Source organism: Ornithorhynchus anatinus, chromosome 4 (genome assembly GCF_004115215.2).
Source record: "Ornithorhynchus anatinus isolate Pmale09 chromosome 4, mOrnAna1.pri.v4, whole genome shotgun sequence".
Lineage (NCBI taxonomy): Eukaryota > Metazoa > Chordata > Mammalia > Monotremata > Ornithorhynchidae > Ornithorhynchus > Ornithorhynchus anatinus.
The window spans coordinates 41,804,687-41,826,038 of NC_041731.1; the positions used below are offsets into that span (position 1 = coordinate 41,804,687).

General features: G+C 39.0%; 1 protein-coding gene across 4 annotated transcripts in view; it reads left to right on the forward strand.

Moving 5' to 3' along the window:
- The window catches only part of CAMSAP1 (calmodulin regulated spectrin associated protein 1), an 88,685-nt gene extending 68,921 nt beyond the window's left edge, over positions 1-19,764 (forward strand). For 3 of the 4 annotated variants that reach the window (XM_029062423.2, XM_029062422.1, XM_029062426.1), the window contains 10 exons: positions 867-1,044; positions 3,525-3,616; positions 4,844-4,928; positions 5,167-7,609; positions 9,685-9,821; positions 11,145-11,353; positions 12,436-12,538; positions 13,112-13,227; positions 13,449-13,567; positions 17,514-19,764. In XM_029062423.2, the coding sequence (XP_028918256.1) occupies positions 867-1,044; positions 3,525-3,616; positions 4,844-4,928; positions 5,167-7,609; positions 9,685-9,821; positions 11,145-11,353; positions 12,436-12,538; positions 13,112-13,227; positions 13,449-13,567; positions 17,514-17,816 (3,785 nt within the window). In that variant the 3' untranslated portion in view covers positions 17,817-19,764. The remainder of the gene's footprint in view (positions 1-866; positions 1,045-3,524; positions 3,617-4,843; positions 4,929-5,166; positions 7,610-9,684; positions 9,822-11,144; positions 11,354-12,435; positions 12,539-13,111; positions 13,228-13,448; positions 13,568-17,513) is intronic. The other variant, XM_029062427.1, reaches the window with a different exon arrangement.
- Positions 19,765-21,352: the final 1,588 nt, after the last annotated feature.

Here is a 21,352-nt window from a genome sequence, read left to right on the forward strand (position 1 = left end):
CAGGATTCGAACCCATGACCTCTGACTCAGTTATCTACCCCAGCACTTAGTACAGTGCTTGGCGCATAGCACTTAAATCACCATTATTATTATTGTTGTAACCTCTTTGGAGGGAATAATCTTGCAATACCTATGGGAATTTTTTGCATCCTCACAGTTTCTCAAGTTTTCATATTAAGAAACAAAACCCATTTACCTCTAGCAATAAAATGTCAGCGAGACCATAACTTCTAGTTACATGCATTCTTTTGCAGTTTGGGAGACTTGGGAGTCAGTCAGTCGTATTTATTGAGTGCTTACTGTGTGCAGAGCACTGTACTTTGTGCTTGAGAAAGTACAGTATACTAGAGTTGATAGGCACGTTCCCTGCCCACAATGAGCTTGTTGTCTAGTCTACATTATCTATGCATAATAAATTTAAACTAAGATGCTTTTGAGTTCATGGTGCTATAGCACATCCTCTGATTTCTGTGTTGTCATTTTACCGCTTGAGAACTTGAGTTAAGTATTAGGTTGGAGGTATCTGGCTAGGTTCAATTGTAATTATTCAGCGCTTAATTCGTGCAGAGCACTATATTAAGCATTTGGAAAGTACAATGCAGCAAGCTATTCATCATCTCTAGGTTGTGCAGTATTTCAAATTTCCTAATTCAGTTGAATTTCTTTCATTGAAGAAATTCAGTGAAATTGTGCTGAAGGTTACTCTTGGGTGTTATCCTAATTATTTTCACTAATGATCCTATTGATCGATACATTAATTACAGTTTGGAAGGAGATGTTGGAAGCTAACTTTTTCACACTTCTCGCCACCCTCTTTAGAGGTTGGGAGAAATACTGAGTTTTCTGTAAATCTATGTTTTGTGCAGCTAAAGCAATATTACATCAAAAAAGCAATCGTCCACCTGTTCCCATTTCCAATGCAACAAAACGAAGTTTCATGGCAAGCCCCGCTTCTTCAAGCCCCGCAGAACCGCAGCCTTCCGCTCAACTCGCACCGGAGGCTTGTAACAGGTATTACCTGCACCCTGAAGAATCTGACTATCTGTAAGTCTGTCTTTCTCAGCGAAGGTGACACCTTCTAGCTTCCCTTTGTCATTTGGGTGATTCTGAGTCTGATTTGAGGAGAATTAATCCAGATTTTGGGTGAAATTTTAAAATTGGCAACCAGAAGGCAGATGCATTTGGCAATGGAATGTAGCATGTGAGAAGGTAGGTGAAATAATTGCAGATTAAAGGAATAATTTTGAAATGATTACTCATAGGTTGTTCAGTAATTCAGCAAAGACAATGTAAAGGGCCATAGGTATTTACAATAACATGCATAGTTTGCTGAAAATGGAGGTAGTCAAAGTCTTTCCAAATGAAACAGGCACTGATCCACGTAACCATTAAGGTAGTTGGTGAAAAAAACACCAAGCCTGTTGATTTCTGACTGAATCTGCACCTCATATTACAAATTTTTTGAAATGATTTTTTTTGTTGGAGAAACTAATTTCTTACCATAATCCGCAGAGGATATATTAAACCCTTCATGCCCGACAACACTGGCAAGGTGAACTTGCCCAGATGGGGATAATGCTTTTGGAATCATATTCCTTTGTGCTGCCTTGGGAAACCCAGAGTCATTCTTTTATGCATTATTAAAAGATAATGTTAAGGTTCTTTTTCTCTCCCTGGATCAAGTCGTCTTTTTATTTCTCTCTCTCTCTCTCTCTCCCTCCTCCCCATAAACTGTCAGGTCCAGGGCTCTGCCAAGTTAACAATGTGAGTGTGTGTGGAGAGCAAATGTGTCAAAACCTCCCCCATACCCAATGTCAGTTGCTTCCAGTTGGATTAAATTAAGGCCCATCAGGAGACATGAATGAGCAGGCAGTCTCAAAGCCAGGAATCCATTTGTTTATAGTTTCAAACAAACATCCCTGTGATACTTTGGGATCAGTCCAAACAAAGTAAACGTCTTGCCTCTCCTTTTTCAGTTTGTTAGCAGGGAGCTGGACATATTTGACAAGTAAATGTTATGGGCTTGTGGGATTTTTTTTTTGGAAACTCTGCTAGTGTTGTTTTGTGCCACTTGCTAAATTTGACGTGAGGTGATCTTGGACTCAGAAGAGAAATCTTTTATCTTTAATGGGCATATACATAAAGTATTTGGGAGAAGAGATCTGATTTTGGTCCGTATTTAGATATTTTCTCCACAGACCATGTATTGAAGAGATAATCTTTGGGAGCATCTTATTACAGCTGTATAAAAATTTATACATCAAGATTTATTAGCTCAAGTTGATAAGAAACAAGAAAATATCTTAAAGGTTATATTTAAATAGTTCAGACATGAAGAAATATGGTGTAGTTCAGTAGTTGGTGGTTGCATGTAATGTAACTGAGATTTGCTATGTAAAAGCATTAGTAGTCATGGTTTACCAAGTCAAGCTAATACCTGGAAATGTGAATTAATGCTAGGAAATGATATAATGTTCTGATATCAATTTGGGGAAAAAAGTATGCATTTTGAGGAGATTGGCTTTTTTCCCCCCATCTAGGTTTTTAGGGAGAGTTTACATTGAGAGTTTGAATAATTTATCTTCCCAAATTTTATGATTTTATTTCAGATATGCTCAGTTCCCACCAAACACAAGGAGGGCATTTGCACAAACCCCTTACTAAGGAAAGCGTGTACTGTACTTTTCCCACTACTGATGCATACGTCCATGCCCATTTCTTCTGGCCATGCAGTGTACCCTGAATCTAAGCAGTCACTCGTGGTTGGAAGACCATTCCCTAACAACATTCTAGCCCACACACATAATGAAAACATGTTTTGGTAGAACTGGTTTTGTCATTTCCTTTTATATTATCTGAAATTATTTGCAGACTTCATAAGCTGTTTCACTCTTCGTTGATCAAGCCATAGACTGCTTACCAAAGATGATTAATATCCGTAGGAAAATCAAGCCAATATAGACAGTAACTGAGTTTTGACATTTTATAAGTCATTTAAGTCATTTTTCAAAGGCACTGTTGTCACTACATAAAATTATGATCCTTGTGCAATTTTTTGTGAGTTTATGTAATAAGATATTAGTGTTTTTGATATCTTAGACATCCATACCATGCCATAAATTACTTGTGTAATTATTTTTAATGTTCAAAAGTTTTGATTTCCTTATATTTGATTAAATCTTACTCATTTTTGAAGAATTGTGTTTTTAAGAATTATTGACTTCTTAAAAATGCTTCTGTTTATTTTCTCTGTTTTAGCAACATACTTAAATTTGCTCTCTTACATCTTGTTCCTAACAATAGGTTTCAGGACACTTTCCAAGCTTAGTTTCCTAAAATATTTAGATTTTTCTCTCTCCAGTTCAGGATTATTTGAATTTTTCAGTCCAATTTCATGATGATGAATCTCAAAATTTGAAATGAGAATATGTGAATCGGTTTTCCCCTCCAATTTTCTCTTTTATTTTGCCAATTTATTCTATGATTGGGTACAATACTAATCAAATCTTATATTCTGCATTTAGTGGGAAGGGAACCCCTGCCTTTAGCCCATCCCATCCTTTATTGCCATTGAGACAGAAACAACAGAAAACGTTACAGGGGGAGGATGGCTCAGGTAAGCCCTTTCTGTTGTAGTTCTTTTCTTTCCCCTCCCATAGTGGATTTATGTTGCCTCCCCTCTTTTTTTTTCTTTAAATCAGATCACCTTTTAATAATTGGTGGTGGTGGGAAAACATGGTCAGCTTCTTTTCTAAAGTATGAAATTATCTTGAGTAGCAGTGTTTAGGCTTCCCAGCCCATGTAAAGTGGTGGATTGAAAAAATTGATCAGTTTATTTAATCCTTGAAGTTATGTTAAACAGAAATTTCATGACTCAGAATCATGTGAATTACCCAGTTGGGCCATTTGGAGCAGATCATTTGGTAGATGGCTAACATATGATTTAGGCCCAGAGAGGATTTTAGGGTCTGAATGATCTGTTGGGGGTGTGAACATGGAGTAGGTTCAGTTCAGTTCTCCTGAAATAGTTCAGTTCTCCTTTTATATGCTACATACTCCCCTAATCAGTATTAAGATTTTTCTCTGGGTATAAACTAGAAGCATTTTGACTCAGTCTCAATTTTTGAAATAATTATAACATTAGTGCCTTTTGAATACATTGACAGTAATGTTATATTACAGGGAATAGCTTTCCAATGCTTGAGAACATTTGATTAAAAGTTCCAATGTTAAGGTTTAGGATGAAGTTGTGGCTTTGTTTACTGAGGCGTTCCCTGTTTTTTTAAGGGGTAATGAGGTTATACTAAACTGATCAATTGCAGCTATAATTAGGCCTCTTAAGATGTTTCCATGCTATCATGGTATGAAGCAGCGTGGCTCAGTGGAAAGAGCACGGGCTTTGAAGTCAGGTCATGGGTTCGAATCCCGGCTTGGCCACTTGTCAGCTGTGTGACTTTGGCCAAGTCACTTAACTTCTCGGTGCCTCAGTTACCTCATCTGTAAAATGGGGATTAAGACTGTGAGCCCCATGTGGGACAACCTGATTCCCCTGTGTCTACCCCAGCGCTTAGAACAGTGCTCAGCACATAGTAAGCACTTAACAAATGCCAACATCATTATTATTATTATTATTACGTTTCAACTTGTGGGACCTCACACTTATGTCGTATTGAAAATTTTTAAGTCTTATTGAAGCAGTAAATTCTTCATGCTGAAACGGCTACTAGGTTCTCTGCTTGACACTGCCATCTCCTGGTGTAAAAATGAACATAGAATTGTTCAAAATGGTATAAAATTATTTGCCATTTACAAGATTCACTTGTTCTCCTCCCCTGAATTGTAGATCAGCGACATCGTTCCAATTCTTTGACTCGCGTCGATGGACAGCCCCGTACCGCAGTGATAGCCTGGCCAGAAAAAAGGCCCAGGTTGGTTATCTTCTTTTGTGTTGTGTGAGTTTACCTGTGTGTGAAATATACTTTTAACTCTGAAAGGTATGTACGAGATCAGGATTTTAGTGTCGTCTTTTGTGGGGAATGGGAAGGGCTGGGGAAAGGCACTGGACTGCTTGAAGGATTTCAAGCTGAAGTGTCCGTTTGCTTAGAGTTAGTATTTTGGGTACTCGGTACCTGAGTAATTTTTCTCCACCTCTTCCCTTATTTTTAGACCCTTATCTCAACCAACGCCCTTTGCTCTTCATCATGCCACAAGCAGTGACGTGGACCCTGGTTCTGGTGATAGCATTAGTTTAGCTCGATCTATCAGCAAAGACAGCCTGGCTTCAAATATCGTTAATCTTACCCCAAAACATCAGCCCCCTCCTGCATCTGTCAAAACTAATGGAAAAAGCTTGCTGAATAATGTTGATATTGAGGATGAAGATGAAGAACTTGTTGCCCTAATTAGGGCAGATGAAGTTCCCATCCGAGGTGAACTAGAACTGCCAAGTACATCGTGTCGGGCCTCTGGTTTAGTTGCAAGTGCCCGTTCTCCTAAAAGTCAAGTGGAGCATGTAGAAGGTAAACCTGAGAGTTTTTTCTTGGAGCCCTTAATGCCGGCAGTGCTGAAACCAGCAAAAGAGAAACAGATTATTAACAAGGAGGATGAATGTGGGGAAGGGAAACAAAGGAACTTCATGACCAAGAGACTTAATGAAGGACATCAGCCTTCGGGTCGGAAGAAGACAAATAACAATCACATCGATCACAACCTCAATAGAACTTTTACTCCAATCCCTAGTTCAGAATTTGGCACAGATTCTGCTACCGCTGATTCAGGATTTCGCTCAACGGACACTGGATTAGAACTCCGTAGACCTTTGATTAGCGATGGTTTAGATCACTTACCTCCGGAACATTCTGCTGAAGGCTTCTTTCTTCATGTTACCAGAGCTGAAGAAGATGTACCAGGCAAAGTAAATGTTAGCTCTCTAAGAAGTGCTCATTCCCCTGGACCAGATACGTCATGGGCTATGATAAGACAGGACTCAGACTCAGACATCCTAGATATAGAAGATGCTGAACAAGATTTAATCAGAGACGACACTCCGGTAGTTACTATTGTGAAATATGTAGGAGAGGAAGAATCTGCAAAACTTCAAGAGGATATGAAAGTGAAGGAGCACGAAGACAAGGATGATGCCAGCGGGCGTTCAAGTCCTTGCCTGAGTACTATTTCTCAGCTTAGCAGTGTTTCCATGGCTAGTGGGAGTGTACGAATGACTAGCTTTGCAGAACGAAAACTCCAGAGACTAAATAGCTACGAAGCAAAATCCAGTACCAGTAGTTCCCAGAAGACCACTCCAGATGCGTCAGAATGCTGCCCAGCCCCTCTGACTACATGGAAGCAAAAGAGAGAACAAAGCCCTAACAGGCAAAATAAAGACCATGCGAATCTCTTGGCTTCGGAGCTAGTTCAGCTCCATATGCAATTAGAGGAAAAGCGAAGAGCAATAGAAGCCCAAAAGAAAAAAATGGAGGCTCTGTCTGCTAGACAGCGTCTGAAGTTGGGTAAAGCAGCTTTTTTGCACGTAGTTAAAAAGGGCAAGGCAGAGGTTGTTCCTCAGCCACTTAAACCGGAACACTTTTCCAAAGAATATTCTAGGCACAACGGTGAGGAGTTTGATGAGGGAAGCTCTAAAACTGAAGAATTTCTTGTAAAAGATGAGGAGAGAGAGGATTTCCTAAATGATCCACAAGAGGCGATAAAAATGAAAATCCAGGAAAATGTAGCTTTTGTCCAGCAACACAAATCTAGAGATCCTGCCTCTATGAATGAACTTGAGAAAAGTAAGATGATTTCTGCCGCTCTCCTAGAGGAAAACGTTGCAGAGGTAGTTGAGATGAATGAATGCGATCTTTCTATTGAGAAGCTGAACGAAACCATTAGTTCGCTCCAACAAGCTATCTTAAAGATATCTCAACAACAAGAACAGCTTCTTTTGAAATCTCCAACGGTACCAACGCCAACCACTAGAAACAACTCTCAGGAGCAGAAGGTCAAGCCGGCCATCCATTTTGTTGAACCCCTCTCCCCACCTGGAATGACCGGGCATCGGAAACCTCGATTTGGTCAGGGCCGGAGTCCCCGGTCAGCACGGCCAGCTGACCTCAAAGTTGCTAAAGACCGGCAGCAGAGCTCATCCCGTATTAAAACCCCAACACCGAGTCTGGAAACCCTGCCTCATTTAAGGCCATTTCCTCCTCATGCCCATCCACGGACACCTCCAGAAGCCTCCTTTGAAAGTACCCCTGAACGTGGAAATGGTGGCCAAGAAAACTTTTTCTTCGACAGCTACAGGCTCCTTGATGAGAGTAACCAGCGGTCTTTCGTTTTGGCCACTTCCAAAGATGCGAACATTCTAACGGAACAAGTGAGCCAAGAGGTTGTGAATAGTAGTTTGAAAGAAACAGCGTTAAGCTCTTCAGAGGTCTCAGGAAAAGAAAATGTTCCTGTGGAAGAACCCTTGAGGAGCAAGGCTAATCTCATTGAAGTAGATCTGTCAGATTTGAAAGCGCCAGATGAAGAGGGAGAACTAGAGAATCAGGATAGTTCGGTGGATTTAATAAACGAATGCGATCAGAAACCTGGTGTTGGGTTCTTTTTCAAGGTCAGTGCACACTTGAGCGTTGTTGTAATGGTGGGGTGGGAAAGTGATTTTATTTGGACCTTTTTTCAGTCTGTGTGGTATCCTAGCAAGAGTCTAGTTCCATAACTTTAAAGAAAATGTGAAGTTGCAGAAGTCAGTTTAAATTTTCAAGGAACTATTGTTGAATTCTGCCCCTTCCCTTCCTTTTTCAGTAAAGAGGAAGGAGAAGGAAATATTCTATTACTGTACTCATAAAATTAGCTCCACCTGCACCAAGCTTCTTTCATAAAACTTTTGATAATTAATGAAATAATAGTGTAATTCTTCTATCTGTGTTTGAAAAGTAGAAGGAGCAGTGTTTATTGAGGGACCACACTGGAAAGGGAAGGTTTAGGAAGTCCAGAATAACAAAAGTGACATGTTCCCTGCCCCAAAGAAATTTACATCCAAAAGGGGAGACAAACATATAAGCTGTTTACTATTAAAGTAGTCAAAATAAATTAAGATTACAGAGATATACGTGACTACTAAGGAGGGGGTAAAAACGCATTCGTAAGCACTAGAGTTGACTGAAGTGATGATATGGCTCAAGGTTCTCGGAAATTAATCAGAAAAACTTGGAGAAAGTGGAATTTTTAGGAGAGATTTGAATGTGGGGAGACCTGGGGTCTGGCCGATGTAAAGCTATAATATTAAGATCCTGTAAACGTGAGATTTGATGATGCACTCCATTTTCTCCTCTCTTTAAGGCATGTGGAAACTGCCTTTTTGGGACATGGAAGAAGGGAGATCCCAGTAATGGGGATATTGGCGATTAAACATTCTACTTGGAGACAGATTTAACAGATTTAATTAAATTGTTGCAAAAGTAAGAATCAGAAAAAAGTGATAAAGCTAAATAAAATGTGGGGAAGGGCCACTGGTAAATACACCAATTTTTTTTTTTTTTCAAAAATGATGCGAACTGAGGCAAGAGTAAATTATAATTCAGTTGTGTTATAGAAGTTTCTCTTTTTTTAAAAAAAAGGCCCTTAATGGTTTGAAGCAAATGGCTAATGATAATGTGAATCTTAAAGCTGCAGCTATACCGATTTATGGAGAATAATAATAATAGCGTAGTAGTGGAGTCTGTTAAGCACTTTCTATGTGCCAGACGTTATTCTGAGCTCTGGAGAAGATACAAGCAGAAAAGTGAAGTGACAGGGTCACAAAGCAGAGATGTGGCGGAGCGGAATTAGAACCCAGATCCTTCCAGCTCCTAGGTGAATTTTCTATCCACTAGGCTATGCTGCTTCTAAATTAAGGAATTTAGTAGTAGCAATTCTGAGTATCTTTGCAAGAATTAGAAAAGCTTGTCAATAATTCATTAAAATTTGGAGAATTTATGTTTTGGATTGTTCATTTTTGTAGGTAAATTGTTTTTACAATAATATCTGTATTTTGCTTAAATGTTAGATTTTTCTATAGGCCATTATTTTATAGGCCAGTATGACTGTCTTTCATACTTCTTTTTTTTTTATTACTCATATGCATTCCCTAAAGACACATCAATCAAACAAAGGTATTAGAGTGCTTACTGTGTGTAGAGCACTACTAAACACTTGGGAATGTTCAACAGAGTAGGTAGACATGATCCCTGCCTCTAAGGGACTTCTAATCTAGCTGGGGAGAGGACATTAAAATAATTCGCAGGTAGGTATAGAAACTGATTTGAAGGATCTATACATATATATATATATATATATATATATATATATATATAGCTAGGATTAATGTTCTTTTAAGCTGCATTTTTGTAATATTCCATGTAGTTGTTTGAGTACATATTGAGATTGGGTCTTCACTAATCAGAGCAAGCTGGAGACTGATAATTATCTGGATAACATGCTTTATGTAGAATGTTCACCTGGAGAAATCAGGCCAAAAAAATCCACTTTAGAGCCTTAATGGTCAGTTTGGTTGTCTGTGTTCCCTCTGGTGCTTTGAAATCACAGTCTGATTCTCTTTTCCCATCATTTGTGTTTGAACTGTCTTTTATAACAAAATAATTTTTACTTATATGTCTGATATGCATAAAAGATATTTCAACCTTTCAGGATGAACAAAAAGCAGAAGATGAGCTAGCTAAGAAACGGGCAGCATTCCTCTTAAAACAGCAGCGCAAAGCTGAAGAAGCCCGTGCACGGAAACAGCAACTTGAAGCAGAAGTTGAGCTAAAAAGAGATGAAGCCAGGTAAACAATATTTTTAAATGTCAAGCAAAACTATGCCTTGTGCCAATAATTCAAAAGGCCTAGAGTGTTTGCATCGATCATGGATTATGTAAAATAGAGGTTTGGAAAGAAGACGATTAGAATGAGGGAAAACCATTTGAATATTTAGCGTATCAATTCCTGTATTTAATTGTCAGCATATTAATGTTTAGCATGATGCATCTGGAACCAAATGGTAGCTTACTCTTTAGCCTTCCGACTCCTTAGAGAATTCTTATTGTACTGATGACGGGGTCAAGTTGTTTTTGCATTTCAACAGGAGGGATTCAGAATAGATCTGAAGAAATTCTTGTTAGGCTAATGATATATGAGAATAGATTACCAGAGGAGATTCCTAAAGATCAGAAGAATGATGATAGTGGAGACTCCCCTTTGGAATCAAGACTTGGATTGAGAACCTGTGTGAAGGAATTGATATAGTGTTAGTGATTTGCACGGTACTGCTTGTAGTCTCTCACCCCTGCCAGTTGGATCCTGGCTTGGCCACAGAGTACAAAAAATGAATAGGTGGGAAGGGAGCAGCATATGGCAAAGGGCAGACAGAAACAAGATGCATTTATGGCCCAAATGACCACAGCACAGTGGACTGATGTGGAGTCATAGCCCTGTAATCCAGCAGGGGATTGCCTTGATAGTCACTGGTCTTTGTTGCCCAAATCGGCCAGCTATTTTCCAGGATTCTTGCTAGGCCTATCCACTATTTGAGATACCTTAGGTAGCTCTCAGTCCTAAACCTGATTGGTTTAATGTTAAGGTGAATTTTTGGAATGTGCAGTGTAATAGTCTGAGTACATATTGAGGTTGGGTAATAATGGTAATAATGATGGTTTTTGTTAAGCGCTTACTACGTGCCAGACACTCTACTAAAGTGTTGGGGTGGATACAGGCAAATTGAGTGGAACATAGTCCCTCTCCCATTTGGGACTCTCAGTCTATTCACAATTCAGAGTAAAATGGAGACTGACAGTTATTTGGTTAATTCGCTTCATGTAGAATGCTCACCCGGAGAAATCAGGCCAAAAATCAACTTTAGAGCCTGAGTGGACAGGTTTGGTTGTCTGCGTTTCCTCTGGTGTGTGGGCCCTAATACCTAGGCCCAGCAGGCTACCATTTGCAGAGCCAGGATCAGTACCTCGACCCTCTGGTGCCCATAACTTTGGTCTTTCCATTTGTTTCTAGTTTGAAATGATTTGGTGTATCATCCAACTGGGAATCAGAGAAGCGGGTCCTCTCTAACTTGAAATTGTTTTGAAAGCCATAGAATTCTGTACGTATTGCTTTCAGGCGCAAAGCGGAAGAAGACAGGATACGAAAAGAAGAGGAAAAAGCACGACGAGAGTTAATCAAACAGGAGTACTTGAGAAGAAAGCAACAACAGATTTTAGAAGAGCAAGGACTCACCAAACCTAAATCAAAACTGAAAAAAACACGCCCAAAATCTGTCCATCGGGAAGAATCATACAGTGATTCAGGAACAAAATGTTCTTCGACGCGTAAGTGGTTAAATCTGTGTAGGGTCAGTTCTCTGATAACGGGGGTTATATTTTTGAAGGAATCCTGCATTACAGAAAACTCACAATGTTGCTGTAGTAGCTTTGTTTCAAAGATGTGCCATTTTGAATCCTTTGGTTCAAAGACTACGTCCATGTGTGTTAGTGTCTTTGAAAACTACTTGCCCATTTTGCCCATGAAATACTGCAGTGCCCCCTTTCTGGTCCCTAGCATTGCTCAGACACCAGTGGTTAAGTGGAGAAAGGTATGTTTTCCCGCCAACAGGTCACGCACTGAGTGTGTTGCAGTGGTGATGATTTACACTGAACCATCCACACTCCCCGCTAGCCCTGGGCCCAGCAGTGTGCATTGTCAGATGACTAGTAGGGAGAATAGGTGCAGTTCATGGTAATTTTTCCTCTTTTAATGGGGTATTAAGCATTTACTCTGTGCTAGGAATTGTACTAAGTGCCGGAGTAGTTACAGGCAAATCAGGTTGGACATATTCACTGTCCCGCAGGGGACTCAAAATCCTAATGCCCATTTTACAGATGAGGTAACTGGGGTACAGAGAAGTAAAGGGACTTGCCTGTGGTCACACAACAGACATGTGGCAGAGCCAGAATTAGACCCCAGGGCCTCTGACTCCCAGGCCCGTGCTCTTTCCACTAGGCCATGCTGCTTCCCTAGAACGGAATATCTAAGACGTCAACAGCAGCAGATGCCACTTTGCCCTCTCCTTCTGTTAAGCCATCATTGAGTGTGATGCTCAAATTGGGAAGTTGTAGTATCTGTGCCTTAAATGATACCCCACACACATGCAGAACCCTCTGTACCGATATTGCATTGTGTTCTATTCAGGAAGATGTGTATTATCAGATCCTTCCCTTATTTCCCAACAAATCTCTAATCGCAAAACAGCCAAAACCCCCGTTCCGGGAAAACTGCAACTTAACAGTGTAAATAGATATTAATAGATGTCCATGGGCATGTATACTTTTATCCAGTGCATCTGAGTACGGATCTGTGTTCAGAGCAGATCCAAGTTTACAAACATGTTTTTATTTTCAACTTCTTAAAATAGCCGATAACCTAAGTAGCGCTCAGTCTGGCTCCAGCCTGTCCTTGGCATCTGCAGCAACTACAGAAGCTGAAAGCGTACATTCTGGAGGCACTCCATCCCAACGGTAAGGTGGATTCAGAATAGAGATTATTTTAGGTGTGAATACCATGTGGTTAGATTTTAAAGAGGATTTTTTAAAACCAAAACTGTATTTACAAACTTAAACATACGAGAGGGACTTTTATGTGTTAACGTCTCTTGCCGCTCGTCTGGTTGAGTGGCAAATAACATATACTTGCCGTGTTTAAAATTCACCAAACCAGGCAGTGATATTTATTGAACACTTGCTGTGTGCCGAGCACTGTCCTAAGCATTTGGGATAGTACAGAGTTGGTAAACCGTTCCCTCCCCCAAGAAGCTTACATTCTAGAAGGGGAGACAGATGTTAAATTACAGGTATGTATAGAAATTCTGTGGAACTGAGGGTGGGGTTACTATCAGTTGCTTAAGCGGTACAGATCCAAGTATATAGGTGATGTAGAAGGAAGAGGGGAAATGAAAACTTAGTTGGGGAAGGCTTTTTGGAGATGTGATTTTAATAAGGCTTGGAAGGTGAGAAGAGTAACCAAATACATTGGCATTCACCAAACCAGCTTCTAATATCATTTTTACCTTTGTGCCATTCTCTCTCCTCAAGTGTTGAATCAATGGAATCCTTGCCAATTTTGAGCAGGAATCCTAGCAGAAATACTGAAAGAGACTGGGAAAATGCTTCCACAGCATCTTCAATTGCTTCAGTGGCAGAATACACAGGTAATACTATCACATGTGGAGTTCATTACTTAAAAGTTCAATTCCTAATCAGCATACTTTAAACTCAGTGTGGTGTTCTTTGGTTATTATAAGGGTTTGAATTGTCCCATTTATTTATCATGCTGAGATTGGTAGTTCTTAGCTATTAATGTATTTCTGTAATTGGTCAATTTTCATGGCATTCATTTTCCTGATTTCTTGTTGGTTTTCCTTCTTTTTAGGCCCCAAACTCTTTAAAGAGCCCAGTAGCAAGTCAAACAAACCAATTATTCACAATGCTATATCTCATTGCTGTCTGGCTGGAAAAGTGAATGAACCTCACAAGAATTCGATATTGGAGGCAAGTACAGTATTAGGTGTTTTAAGGACTGGATTTTATAAATGATAAAAATATAATTACAAGCAGGAAGACCTTTTATTTGGGGAAATTTACAATTAGAAGTTCATATGCAAAACAGCTTCAATATTCGGACACATGCCAAGAACCTAAAAAGGAAATTTAGTAGCACAGATTATGCCATCACTACATCAGGCCAGATCAATCTCACCATCCCATCGTTCCATCTCTGACTGTGGTATCTTGGAGCAACCATGTGATCATTGCCATCTTTAGGATCCATCCTAATGTTTGCAAACGTGCCACATAACATCTCTAACTTTATTTAAACTGCTCGTTATTTGTATTTATTGAGCACATACTGTGGGCCAAACACTATACTAGGTGCTTGAGAGAATGCATTAGAATTATTTAAACCATAATTCCCATCCTCAAAGAGCTTACATTTTAGCTGGGAAGACAGACTCTAAATTAAAGTGACTGTCCATATATTGGTTTATCTTCCCCTTGAACCTTTTGATCTTTTTGACCTGTATAGAGAGATGCAGCATGGCTAGTGGAAAGAGCATAGACTCTGCCACTTGCCGGCTATATGATCTTGGGCAAGTCACTTAACTTTCTCTGGGCCCAAGTTTCCTCATCTGGAAAATGGGAATTCCATATCTCTTCTCCCTCCCTCTTAAACTGTGACACTCATGCAGGACAAGGACTGATTATTTTGTATCTGTCCCACTGCTTAATCCAGTGCATGGCACATAGTAAATGCTTAACAAATCCCATAATTATTTTTTATTAGGAGACCTGGTTCTAATCCAAGCTCTGCCCTTTCCCTGCCCTGTAACCTTGGGCAAGTTATTTAATTTCTCTAGGCCTGATTGTCTTCATTTGTATTTGTATTTGTATTTGTTAAGCGCTTACTAGGTGCCGAAGCACTGTTCTAAGCGCTGGGGGTAGACACAGGGGAATCAGGTTGTCCCCCGTGGGGCTCACAGTCTTCATCCCCATTTTACAGATGAGGTAACTGAGGCACCGAGAAGTGAAGTGACTTGCCCAAAGTCACACAGCTGACAAGTGGCCGAGCCGGGATTGGTAGAATAGGGATATACTATTCCTTCTCCCTCCTCTTAGACTTTGAGCCCCATGTAAAACAGGGACTGTGTCTGATCTAATTTTCGATTTCATCTAAATTTCGCGTGTCTGATCTACTTATATTGTGTTTACCACAGTGCTTAAAAAATACCACAGTTATTACCCCATCTTCAAAGACTTATTAAAATCGTATCTCCTCCAACAGGAATTCCCTGATTAACCTCTCATTTCCCACTCTGCTGTCCTTCCCTTCTGTCGCCAGTGCATTTGGATCTGTATTCCTTAAGCACGTTGATACTTCACCCCCACCCCTCAGCACTTAAGTACCTATCTTTATATTCTGATGATTCTCCTATCCATAATGTATTATAAAATATCTCTCTTCAATAGCTGCCTATCTATCTCCCTATTAAACAGAAATTCCTTTCCATTGGCTCTAAAGCCCTCAATCACCTTGCCGCCTCCTACCTTACTTCCCTGATTTCCTATTAAAACCTAGCCTGTCACCTTCATTCCCCCAATGCCAACCTACTCACTTTTCCTTAGTCTCGTTTATCTTGCCACCAACCCCTCACCCATATCCTTCTTCTGGCCTGGAAAGTCCTCCCTCTTCATATCTGACAATCACTCTCCCCACCTTTGAAGCCTTATTAAAAACTCATCTCTTCCAGGAGACCTTCCCCGACTAAATCCTCGTTTCCTCTGCCCCCACTCCCTTCTGCGTCATCTTTGCACTTGGATTTTCACACTTTAATTCATCCCTCAGCCCCACAGCTCTTATGTACATATCCGTAATTCATTTCTATTAATGTCTGCCTCACGTTTTAGACTGTAAGCTCATTATGGGCAGAGAATGGTCTCCCAACTGTGTTATATTGTACTCTCCCAAGTGGTCTGCACATAGTGAGTGCTCAAAAATGTGATTGATTTCTCCCACTATATTGTTTACTCCTTGAGAGCATGGAGAGTGTCTACCATCTCTATTGTATTCTCTCCCAAGTGCTTAGTATAGTGATATGCAAAAAGGAATCCGTCTGTAAATACCATTAATTGAATTGGTATTTGCTAAATGAAAATTCCATTTTTCCCCAGCCCACACCCTTTATGATTTAATAGATTTCAGGCAATGACCACCTTCTGCATTTGTGTTAGTAGGCTAAAGAGGCCTAACTTGTTCAATTTGTAATTTCATGATGAAGCTTCTCTGTTCTACTGGTCATATATTTTTTTGTCACACTCTGAACCTATCTCTAACTCTCTTATGTTCTCCTAAATTGTAGTAAATAGAGCTACAAGCAGTATTTCACATTTGGGTGCAAAGATACTATTTTATTTAGTAAGAAAACATTGTGGTTTGTTTTATATCCCCTTCCTTATGACATGGCATTTGGTTGGTCGTTTAGGGTGATGCTGTAATGTGGAGAGATGATTTAAAAGTAGAGGCAGTGATGACTTGGAGATCTTTCTTGAGTCACGACTGAGCCCCTCTAGCCCCTCTTTGGATACTTTTTCATAGATGGATTACCTTGTACTTGCCACATTGAAGCTTATTGGCCATTATCATCTCTCTCACACAGTTTTAGTATGTCCTTATAGCATTTCAACACATGAGACCTAAATGTTATATGCAGATTTAGAGATTTAACTGCAAATTCCCTTTTTCCAGGACATTCACGAAAGTGTAAGCAAAAGCACCCCAGCCTAGATTCCAGGGATCCCATTGGTTAGGCTTTTCTAACCCTAAACTGTGGCTATTAACCTTTATTTTCTATCTTTTAGCCCATTTCCTGTCCACAAAGGAATATTATCTCTAACTAGTCTTTAAAAAGGGGTACCATTTTGAATTGGAACCTTATTAAAAGCATTTTGAAAGAGAATATTTTCAAGTTACCAGTGGTTAGAATTTTGAAATCCCAAAGGATGGATGCTTGAGGGGCCTAAATCTTACAGAGAAAATTACTTAGATTTAAAAAATATTTAATGGTCTCTTATCCTGCTCAAATAATTGCTTTGCATCAAAAGTCCTACCATATCCTTCTCTGTTTTTGACTGTTTAACCAGATTAGGAAAATAAATTTCAAATCCGTTTATAGAACTCTACGTTACATAACTTCTAGATTTAGACTAAATTCCAGGAATAGGCTAACACATTTAGTAAATATTTTGTTATGTCTCATCTCAGTGATTTGACTGACCATCAGATTGTGAGGCCATCAAGGGCAGGAGTCTCATTTGGTGCTTTTTACGCAGGTGCTCAATAAATGCTGTCAATATAATAGTGAATGGATTGTCTTCCACAAAAAGATTGTGCAGAATATTCGTTTTCCACAACATTTATTTAGTGCTTGGGAGTGCAGAGTAGTTTTAAAAGGTGCAATCGGTACCCTTGAGGAGATTTCGAGCTAGTCGGGGAGATAAATGAACTCAGTTGATGAGCCTTCAGTCAGAACAGTACGAGCAAATAAAAAACAGGCAAATTGGCTGAGATTATTCTTGATATTCTTGGCCAGTTCCTGCTACACTATCCCTACTCTACAGAGGGGAAGGTGGATGTGGCCAAATGGATTGGGCTTCCTTCCTTCTTTCCTTTCCTCTTTCCAGTCCCTTTGTTCCTGTGACTCTCTCAAAAAGGTAACCATTTGGGAGATCTCACATGATTTAAGTAAACCTGACATAGGTTCCAAGAACTGTTTTCGTATTTTAAAATTGGCGTATGTAGGGTTACCTCTCTAATTTAGATGATGGGTTACGCCAAAGAACTGTTTGCTTCCGAGTAAATGAATGTGTTTATAGTTGTTTACCATTCCTAGTGTGAATCTCTGCATATTTTCTTCTCTCTTGTTGCTTCCTTCTGATGCAGGAACTAGAAAAGTGTGATGCCAACCACTACATCATCCTATTTCGGGATGCTGGCTGCCAGTTTAGGGCACTTTATTGCTATTACCCTGACACCGAAGAAATCTATAAGCTGACGGGCACGGGGCCAAAGAGCATCACCAAGAAAATGATCGACAAGCTTTATAAATATAGCTCAGACCGAAAACAGTTTAATGTGATTCCGGCCAAAACCATGTCTGTCAGCGTGGATGCTCTTACTATTCATAACCATTTGTGGCAAGCCAAGCGGCCCGCAGTGCCAAAGAAGACTCAGACTCGTAAATGACATTGAACTTGGGGAGAATAAATCCCAGTGGATTATGTTGCAAGAAGAAATTGACCATTTTTCTCCAATTGGGTACAGAATGTGCAAAACCATAAACTGTTTTTTAAAGAGGCTCCTAAACACAAAACGAGAACTGCAGACTCCACCCACAAAACATGGATGCAAATTAAAAAGAATGAAGGAACAATGCCAGTGTTTTTTTATGACTTCATCAATCTGTTGTTACAGCCTATGCTAACTACTGACATGCTCAAATGAGGAACTCTGTGCATGTAGCAAGATCTCAACCAGTGGATTTCCTTTTACTTGAAGTTCTCCATCGGTACAAATTGGGAATACATTGATATGATTTGTGTGTGTGAGTGTGTGTGTGTGTGTGTGTGTCCCTGGCCCTTTTCCTCTTCCACCTCACACCTCTACCTTCCACTTTTCTTACCTGATACTTCTTTTGTCGATAAACTGTAATCTTCAGTGGGAGAACTGAGTATTGATTTTTGGGTCACAAGCTTTTCCAATTCAATCTTTAGAGGAAAAAGTAATTTGTTTGGGGGCATATTTTCTTTTGAGGAACTCTCATGTATATCAAATTGTATATACTGCCAACTTTTAAGTCCAGTACTCAGATTCCTGAAAAGTCTCCAAACCATGCTGCTCAGAAAAAGGTTATAGACGATGACAATATCTTGTCACTAAAAGCACTGAAAGATTACAAAATCTGTCTCTGTAAAATCAGTTTTTCAAATTTAGAGATGACTATTTCTGGGACACAATCAAGAGGCAAAAAATTGTAAGTCGATGTTCCATTTGGAGTTTGCCAGATCCTAGGCAAAACTCTTTGGAGCCATTTCCATTTCGAATAATGGTCTATTAATTTGTTTTAATAAAGGCAGCTTTTGATACAAGTAGAACATTTCCAGGCTGAGCATGTTCCTCTAATGATGGTGCACTTGAATGATCACAAACCCTTTAATGTTTTTATGATGTCCTGAAATGTAATTCTACTTCCTGTGTCCTGTCTTTATTTGGAATGAGCAGCATCCTCCAACCCGAGTATGTGCAATCCTTTTTTTTTTTTTTAAACAAAAATTTTGGGGTGATATCAAGTAATATTGTTTTGTCTCATTTAAAAAAAACACATTTTAACCAGATATTTGCAGTTGTTTCAAAAAGTTCAAATAAGTGAAACGGCTTTGAATTCTTTTCATGTTGAAATATTAAATCTTGAATTATGGCCCTAAAAATCTTTTAGTGTTTTTCAGCAGATAAATCTTGGCTTTGAACGCAAACTGTTTCTTTGTGCATGTACGGTTCCTTTCAGCACGCATGTTTTCAGATAAACATCTAGAGCTCTGTAGTTTCAGCATATTGGACAGTTAACTGATTGCTACAGTACCTTGATTTGACACTACTGCCTGAGGGCTTTATAGGCGTGTATGTTAGGTTTGCACTTGTTTACTTTAAAGTGTTACTTGAATATGTATCTTGTACTGCAGAGGGCACTAAAGACCAGTAGGGAGAAACTGAAGTTCTAAAGACACGGGGTATAATTATTATATAAACTTTAAAAATGTGAGGTAAGTGCGTTGTGGATATAGAGGGGAAAATATGGTACATAATAAAACACTAAGTAGAACAAACTGCATGTCTATAATGTCGCAGTTTTGTTAGTTTCCCCACCCTTCCATTTTTTTTTTTTATATTGAAGATTATAGTTTGTTGCAATTTTGTATATATTGTGTTAGGGATAGCTGGTTCCCTGTAAATAAATAACTAAAGGCTTTATAATTTCTAAAGTGCTGAGTATTAAACACAGTCATGAGTGTAATTTTTCAGTTACCATGCTTTTCATGCTTGTGCTTTATTTCTCACTGTAAGTTTGATATTATCATATTTATTTTATGAAGCACTGAAATGTAATAAAATCATTAACTAATTTGCTTTATTTTAATTCCATGTGTTTGAACTGTTGTAATACTTCAGTTTGTTAGGGATCTAATTCCACCCAACATCATGCTTTGAAGATGTACTACATTCCATGTTTATAAGGTTATTTTAAATACTTATTCGTTGGAGTAGTGCTCATTTTTCATTTAATTGCAGACCAAATCCATAACAATTTTCAACCACGTAAAATCGGAACTCTCTTTAGTATGGGAAATGTTTAAATTTTACATGACAGGAGTGGGAGGGGTTAAATGTAAACCATTAAATATGGGATACTGCAGTATTTAGGAGACAATGTTAATATTCTCTCCAAAGTCAGGATTTTTTTTTAAACAAGTCCCAGGTTTAAAACCCACTGAAGGTTTTATCTACCAGTTTTTTAGGATCACTTCTCATGCTTATGATAATAATGGGCAACTGGGTAACTTGGAGAACTAAAGGATCAGAAATGACTCAAAGCTGGATTTTTTTTTTCTCCAGGCTCTGAACCTGTCACCTGTGCTGGCTTAAGTGGCTGATTAAAAACAAATAACTATATATATTTTATATATGTCTAACTATATACAAAGATAGAGATAGATATATACATATCTGTGTGTGTGCTTGAGTCATTCTCATATTTCTCTGTCCATCTGCATTAGAACACAAAGATCATTTTGTTTGATCCACTTGACAAGTGAAGAAATTGCATAAGCTTGGTTCTTTTCTGTGAGAAGATACAAGCATTTCTTATTAGGTCTGTCAGTTACCCTGTTATTGATTCTGAACTTTCTTCCCCTAATGGTCCTGAAGCATTTATTGTGTTTTACATTGCCAATTGATTTACATTCTATTGACAATGTATTTTCTGGGGTGGAAAGATCATTATTCTTTCTTTGCCTTTCTGAAGGCTTGGCTGCTGTCTCACATCTACTGCTAGATGTAATGCAATCATTCCATTTTAATTCACTTCATAAATCCTTTGGAAGTGGGAGTGGAATGGGTGTGCTGAAAAGTAAGCTGAAACAATATAAGATGACCACGTCTCGGCAGTTCTAAGTCTTTTTGGGGGCAAAAGGAGGCTAGGTTTCTGGGATGGTATTTGTGAATAAGAAAAAAATAGATTTCTTAAAGTACTTGTCAAAGCAGGAAGGTTTTCAGAGTTTAGCTTTGAGAGTATTCTTTCTTTTCCATTTATTTTGACTTTGGCCTTCCAACTTAGACTGCTAGCCCAATGTGGGACAGGAACGGTGTCCAACCTCATAAACATCTATCTACCCTAGTGCTTGCAACAGTGGTTGACATATAATAAGGTCTTACCAAATTCCATTTCAAAAAAAAAGAAATTGGAGTGGTTGGCGTAGCATCCTAGTTAATACTAGATAATCAAATTCAAACAGTGTAAGAAAATTGTAAACCATATGGGCTAAAGGATGAGTACAGAGTACTTAATTCAATTGTGTGGTCCAGATTTCATTTTTTTTCATTTCAGCCCCATATGGAGATTAGACTGATTTAGGGTTTTAACTTTTTTTTAATGGTAGAGAATCATCCTTTTAAATGGAAAATTTTCATGGTTTCCCTTTGTAGGTAGTAAGTATTTAAAACCTAAG